The sequence below is a fragment of the Myotis brandtii genome, unplaced genomic scaffold (assembly GCF_000412655.1).
Source record: "Myotis brandtii unplaced genomic scaffold, ASM41265v1 scaffold99, whole genome shotgun sequence".
Lineage (NCBI taxonomy): Eukaryota > Metazoa > Chordata > Mammalia > Chiroptera > Vespertilionidae > Myotis > Myotis brandtii.
In genome coordinates, this window is record NW_005372121.1 from 461,039 (window position 1) to 468,365 (window position 7,327).

At 39.7% G+C, this 7,327-nt stretch overlaps 1 protein-coding gene across 1 annotated transcript in view; it reads right to left on the reverse strand.

Annotated features, from left to right (window-relative positions):
* ZBBX (zinc finger, B-box domain containing) overlaps positions 1–7,327 on the reverse strand; it is a 100,632-nt gene that overhangs the window by 48,639 nt on the left and 44,666 nt on the right. The window contains exons 7-8 of the mRNA XM_005886538.2: positions 5,913–6,071; positions 523–697 (exon numbers count right to left, since the gene is read on the reverse strand). Coding sequence (XP_005886600.1) covers positions 523–697; positions 5,913–6,071 — 334 coding nt within the window. The remainder of the gene's footprint in view (positions 1–522; positions 698–5,912; positions 6,072–7,327) is intronic.

The following is a 7,327-nucleotide window of genomic DNA, read 5'->3' on the forward strand; positions in this document are numbered from 1 at the left end:
GGGGAGACCTGGGTGGCAGCAGGGGGTAGTTAGGGGCAACCAGGCCAGCAGGGGGGGCAGTTAGGAGTGACCAGGCAGGCAGGCAGGTGAGTGATTAGGAGCCAGCAGTCCAGGATTGTGAGAGGGATGTCCGTCTGCCGGTTTAGGCCCGATCCTCAGAAACTGGCAGTTGGACATCCCCCAAGGGGTCCCGGATTGGAGAGGGTGCAGGCTGGGCTGAGGGGACCCCCCCCACCCCCATGAACAAATTTTGTGCACCAGGCCTCTAGTATTCATATAACAGAAGACTCTTAAGCAGTGAAAATGAATGAAATACAGCTATGCACATCTTCATGGATAAATATCATGGGTTCTCTAAATATTAAACCACTAACCTTTGGTCATACAGTGAGTATTTTTTTGAGGAATTATATCAAACTGTTATCCCAATGTTAATAGTTTTGAATATTGCATTTATATTCACAGAGAAAAAAGTTAAGTTCAGCTTTATTTACAACATTCATTTTATAAAAATAGCTATACCTGGCTTTGCTGCAGGCAAGTTCGGCTCCCCATTGTCATTATGATGTCCAGTTCTCCATTCATTTAAAACTTCCTGAAAGGACTGGGCAGAAGCTTCTTCATTAAATGACCCTTCACACAAGAGCCCATCTCTCGGGTTTATACACTCTCCTTTTTGTGTTGTTGAAACTTCCATCTAAACCAATTAGAAAATGTATCTAAGTATGCTTTTCTAAATTTTCCGATCATAAAATGAAGATAGCATTAATTGTTAGGCATTAAAAGTCACACGTTTTTTAAACTTACAAGTAGAATGTTTTAAAGTTTTACTTGTGTATATGCTCTACTGGTTTCTTTCAAACTGTGTCCGCAATTATAAATGGTCTCTTCAGAAATTATTAAAACTGGAGCCTACAGGACTGAGGATTTGTCATTATGTTATGCACCAGTGTTCTCCCTGGAAAGTGACAACAGTCTTGTATGTGTTGTCACTTCTACTTCTCCAATCTCCTGCTCCTGCCATCTCCCCACAGCAGAAAGAGCAGTTTCATAACTTGCAAATTCGATCAAGGCAGGCCTCTGCTCAAAACCCTGCAATGACTCTGTATGAAGCCCCCAGACCCTATTAGGACTTACAAGGGCCTACACAACCTTGTACTCCCTGCCTTTCAGTCAATTTCCTTCAATTTTCCCCTTCTCTTACCTTGCTCCAGACAAACTTATATTTTTACAGTTCTGGGAATTCACCCAGCACCTTCCCACTTAAGGGCTTTGCACTATCTTTACCCAATGCCTGGAGTGAGCCTTCTCCACACTCCACACAGTCATTCCACTCATCTCAGTCAGTCTCTGCTCAAACGTCACCTACTCAGAGAGTAGGTGATGACCTTGCTGATGATCTAAAAATATACACCCCTCCCCACACACATTCTAATCCCTTATCTCAGGGGTCCTCAAACTACGGCCCATGGGCCACATGCAAATACAAATATTGTATTTGTTCCCGTTTTGTTTTTTTACTTCAAAATAAGATATGTGCAGTGTGCATAGGAATTTGTTCATAGTTTTTTCTTAAACTATAGTCCGGCCCTCCAATGATCTGAGGGACAGTGAACTGGCCCCCTGTTTAAAAAGTTTCAGGACCCCTGACTTAGAATATCTATCTGTCACCTACTCAGAGAGGAGATAATGAACTTGCTGATGACCTAAAAATATAGAACCCCCCCCAAACACTTTCTAATTCCTTATCTGCTTTATTTTTCGCAAAATAACGTATCTGTGTGAATTTACTCTACATGTTTAATTGTTTATTGTCTCTCTTCCCCCATTAGAATGCAGTGAAATCAGGGGATATTTTCCTGCCTCAGTGCCAAGATCCAGGCTCAAAGTGATGCTCATTAAAAGTTGGTTGAATGAATGAATAAATAAATGCATGTGAAACATTGCATGGTGCTTAGCGTAAAGATGGGAGAAACGAATTCAGTATAAAATATAAATCCACTGTGAACACACTGAAAAAATAAAGGTTGGTATTGGCAGTTATCCATTGAATCAGAGAAATCCAAATTATGAAGCCAAAGCAAAATAAATTCCACACCAATGTTAAATCACCAAGTGTGGATTACCTATACTAATATCAAATTGCTAAATCAGCATTGTGTATCTTCTAGATACACAAGTAGAATCTTTTATGTTCAGTCCTTAATTGCAAAATAAACAGGCAGATTGTTAGAGTACAATTGAGAGAAGATGATTAAATAGTGCATAAAAAATTTAAATATAAAGAAAAACCACCTGGGAACCTGCCAGACACTGTGCTAGCTGCTGGCCACAGAACACAGGTTAATAAGTCCACAACAGAGACAGGTGCAAGAGCAGGTATTTAACTCAGATAAACAAGAATTCCGTGGGCAAAAAGTGGCACGGGCAGGATTCCAGAGAGAGGGAATGATACATAGAAGGAGACATGGAGCCAAACAGCAGTATGGCATGAAACTGGAAGTAGTTTATATTGTTATAGCACAGAGTGGGATAGGAAAAAATATAAAGGGTGGAAAGACAAAGAGGGGGCAGATAATGAAGAATCCTGCCTGCCACACAGAAAATTAGACAAACTTATTGAAGACACAAAGCCACTGAAGAGTCACACACAGAAAGAGAGGAATGGGGGGGAGTGGAGATAGTGAATTTGGATGCAAGGAAAATGTTATGGCCATTTGGCAATGTCAACATTACAAATGCATAACCCTCTTCAGTTAGGAATGTCAGGAATTTATTATGTAAACAAGAGGCCTAGTACATGAAAATCATGCACTTGGGTGGGGGTGGGGGGTCCCTCAGCCCGGCCTGCACCCTCTCATAGTCTTGGAGCCCACAGGGCATGTCCAACTGATGGTTTAGGTCTGCCCTGTGGGCCTAAGCCATCAGTAGGACATCCTTAGTGCTGCCGCAGAGGTGGGAGAGGCTCCCGCCACCACGGCTACACTCGCCAGTTGTGAGCCCGGCTTCTGGCTGAGCTGCGTGCCTCCTGTGGGAGGGCACTGACCACCAGGGGGTAGCTCCTGCATTGAGCGTCTGCCCCCTGGCGGTCATTTTTGCCGTATGGTTGATTTGCATATTAGCCTTTTATTATATAGGATATACATATGTATGCAAAACAACATTTTTCAAAAACATTCTTTATACTATAGTTTGTATTGGCAAAAGACTGAAACAGGTTCAATGTTGATCAGTGGAAAATAGATCTTAAAAAGTCTAATAAATGGAGTATTTTTTACCCATTATGTAGAATGAGAAGGTTCTAGAATGCACTTAAATTGACATGGAAATATTTTGTTAAGTGTAAAAAGCATGTTTTCAGAGCAGTTTGCAAAGTATACTAATATTGGTTTCAATAAATACCTACATACAAAATTGGAAATATTATTGATTCCTAGGAGAGAGAATGAAATGAAATTTACAGCCTATAAACATTTTTCACTTTAGGAAAGAGCTAATTTCAGGATTAAGAATAACAATAAGAATAGAAATGACCAAACAGTCAAGAGAGGCTTTAGATGGTCAACTGCATGGGACATGGTAAGTGATTGGATGTGCAGAGGCAGGAGAGACAGGACTATTGAAAATAACTGTTCTTGCCAGCTTGGGGAGCTGAGAAGCTGGGAGACGGGCTGACACCAATAGTAACATCTATTGGAAGAGAAATAATGAATTTGATTGGAAAATATTGAGTTTCAGAAATATGTGGGAAGGTAATTACAGGCATCCAGTAAGCAATGTGTGTGTGTGTGTGTGTGTGTGTTGCACTAATGAAGAAGCATTGAAAACTCAGTGCAATGGTTTCAGTGTGCGGTGATTGCAGCAACTCCCCAGGGAGGCTCCTTTCCAAGCAACAAATCAGAATGAGAGCTATAAGACATTTGCATTTTATAGCTATGCCTTTGGAATACTTGGCTTCCACATAGTAGTGACAGAATAGGAAAAAGCCAGCAGATTGTACATTGGTTCTTAAATGTTTCAGCCCAGACTGTCATATGTCACTTCCACTCAGAGCCCATGACCCTGCCCATTGCTAAAAGGGCTAGAAAGTTTGATGAATCGGTGCTGTACGCTCATTACCCCCTGGGCCGCGTGATATCCCTGCAAGACATGTTTATTCCCGTTTTCATATATACGTGCCACTTTCCAGAAGAAGAAACAGAGAATCAAAAAGGCTAAGTAAAATGTTGGATGTTATAAAAGCTCTAAGAAAATCCAGGTTTCAGTCTCTAAAATGAAAGCTCTTCCATGAACTATATCCCTTTCCAAGGATATCCAGTGGCCTGAATCCATAAGAAAAGCCCTAAGACATATATTAGACATTAGCACCATTTTGACTCTTCCAGGCTTTAGAATTGCTTGGTATGGTGATTAAAAATCAGATTCCTGTACTCTAACCCAGATGTGAAAAAAAAAATATCAAAATTTGAGTGACAGACCAGGAATGCACACCCCATACTTCTGATGCTTATCACAGTTGGAGAAGCACAGCTCTTCAGAACAGAAGACCACCAAGCATGCACTATAGACCGGTGCACACCTGAGGGTCCATAGCAGTGACTCCCAACCAGGAATACTCACCAGAATCACTGAGCAGTTGCTAAGACCTCACACGTCTGGACCCCACACATAGAGATGCTGAACTCAGTGCTAAGGTTTCTCCAGTTGAGGAAATGTATATACTCCTGGATGAAACCACTGAATTAAAGGTTCTTAAGTTAAGACAAGAGGTGAGGGTCTACACAGCAGTTATCTATGTGGATAAGAGACAGCACTAATTCTAGGGATTAGAAGCGAGGGCAAAGAAATAAGCTCTATAGCTTTTTCATAGGTTACTTACTTAGGCCCCCATTGTCCTCATCTGTTAAATGGGGTAATAATAATGCAAAACTCATATGTTATTATGATTCTTGAATAAGGTAAGGCAGGTAAGTAATTAAGCACAATGCCTAGCATCCGGTGTTTAATAAATGTTGGTTGTTGACTTATCATTATTATTGATAGGGTAAATTAAATAAAAAGGCTGGCATGAAGGAAAAACCTTAAAATCATAGTGTCTGGGTAGTGGTTAAAAGCAAGTAATTTGGAATCAAAAGATCTGGGTTCATATATAAGTTCCACTATCAATAATACCTAATAATAATACCTAATAATACCTCGGGCAATATATAAAAAACTGGCTTTTGCCACTATTTTCTCATCTGGAAAGAAAAAGAAGTAATTAAGAAAGGACAATACTCTTTGTAATACTTTAAGCAATAAAACAAAATTTAAAAAAGGACAAAAATGGATGTTACAGGTAAAATATTTAAGACAGTATCTGGCACACAGATTATATTAAAATCTGAGGAAGTTTGTCTTTTGTTAAAAAGTCAATACAGCAATTCTATTATAAAAATATGGACATGAGCTGATGAAACTTATCTAGCACATCATGGGATCAGTAATCAATCTCAATAACTACCAGCATTTGGTATAAATCCGATTATAAAAAGCTGTGAGAGTCACTGTCACCTAAAACACTTGGCAAGGTTTTGTACTCTTAGCCTCTGAAGTCCTGATTCATATAAAGTCATTATATTGCGTTGTGTTATCTATTTTTATGTTCCTCCCAAATACTCATTCATTTCCTGAAATGGTGGAAATGCCCAGAAAGCCACAGAGTCAAAGGATCATTCATTAAGAAATCAGCACCCAGTGCAATCAAAGCAATCTCCTTATAGTCAAGATGTTTTTTGATTAATAAAAAATTCACATGAAATAACAATGTTATAAAATAATCTGCAAAACTCTACAGCTCTAGCTAAGTATATGCATGACCGTCTCCACGACCATATATGACAGAAATGTCTCCTACATTTCCCACAGCTTACCTGGGAGCTGCTCCCCTGCAGCGGAGGTGGTTTGGGTAGATGCTGACTCTTACTAATCTCTTTTGGAGAGCGATTCTCCCCTTTGGGTTTATCTGGATTAACTTCCTTTATAAACCCATGGGCAACATCCAATACACTGGATAATATTTGAGATTTTGCCTGTTAATAAAGGAACAAAATATGATTAAAAAGCCAAATACATAAGCCTCAGTAATTTAGATACATCAAATTGTATTTTCATTATTCCATTCCTACTAAATTCAATGTATTTTACTTAATATTTAAAACTACAAATTAACATTTATATCAACCCATATAATAGTGACATCTACCAATGTTTAGAGGGGCTAGTTTGGGCTCATTATGCCTAAGCATCTTACAAACATGTTATTTAATCCTAAAGTCAACTCTGAAGCATACCTATTTTTATCTGTTTCAGGGATAAAGAAACAAAAGCTCTGAGTGTTTAACTTGCCCTTGGTCACATGGTGAGTGGGTGGCAGAGCTGAGAAGTGACCCAGGTGTATATAATTCTAATGACTCATAGCCTTTCCAACCCCAAATAAGTAGATGGGAAGTTTTATGCACACCATGGCTAAAGAACTAAATATAGCTTATCTGGTAGGAGCCCGGATAAGCAGTAATAAGTATTCCTCGGTGATAAAACATCTTTAGAAACTATTAACTGTTTAAAAGTGGAAACACAGGAAGTGCATCTATCTGTAGTTCCTGAGTGCACTTCAAGTTTCTCCGCATGTTGCACCTTCGCTTATGAGTTTCAGTTACCAGGAAGGCCCTCCATCCTCTACTATTTTCTTTGCCTGTCAGACTTCTCTTTCTCCTGGATTTGTCCCCAGTTACTCCCACATCAGGAACCTTTCCTGGCCTTCCTTCTCCAGCTGTGTGCAGTGCCCATTCTCTGTACCCTCTTCCTACCAACCCCTACAACAGTAATTTTACATCATCTTTTGGTGTCTGTCTATCCCATGATACCATATAAGCTCACAGAATAAAAAATCATATCTTCTTAAATCTTTGTGTGGCTACCACCATGCCTGGAAAATAACATAGTAAAAATAAGGTTTGTGGGGAGGGAGCAGAAGGACTCCAGAATTAAAATAAATGATCTGGAGCAGTGGTCACCAACTGGTGATCTGTGAGGTCCAAGAGGTTGGCCACCACTGATCTGGAGAATATTATGCTAAGCAAAATAAGCCAGTCAGAGAAAGACAAGTACCACATGATCTCACTCACATGTGGAATCTAATGAATAAAATAAACTGTTGAACAAAATGGATCCAGAGACATAGAAGCATGGAACAGACTGTTAATCTCAGAGGGAAGGTGGGGGTGGGTGGGAAGAGATCAACCAAAGAACTTGTATGCATACATGCATAACCCATGGACACAGACAA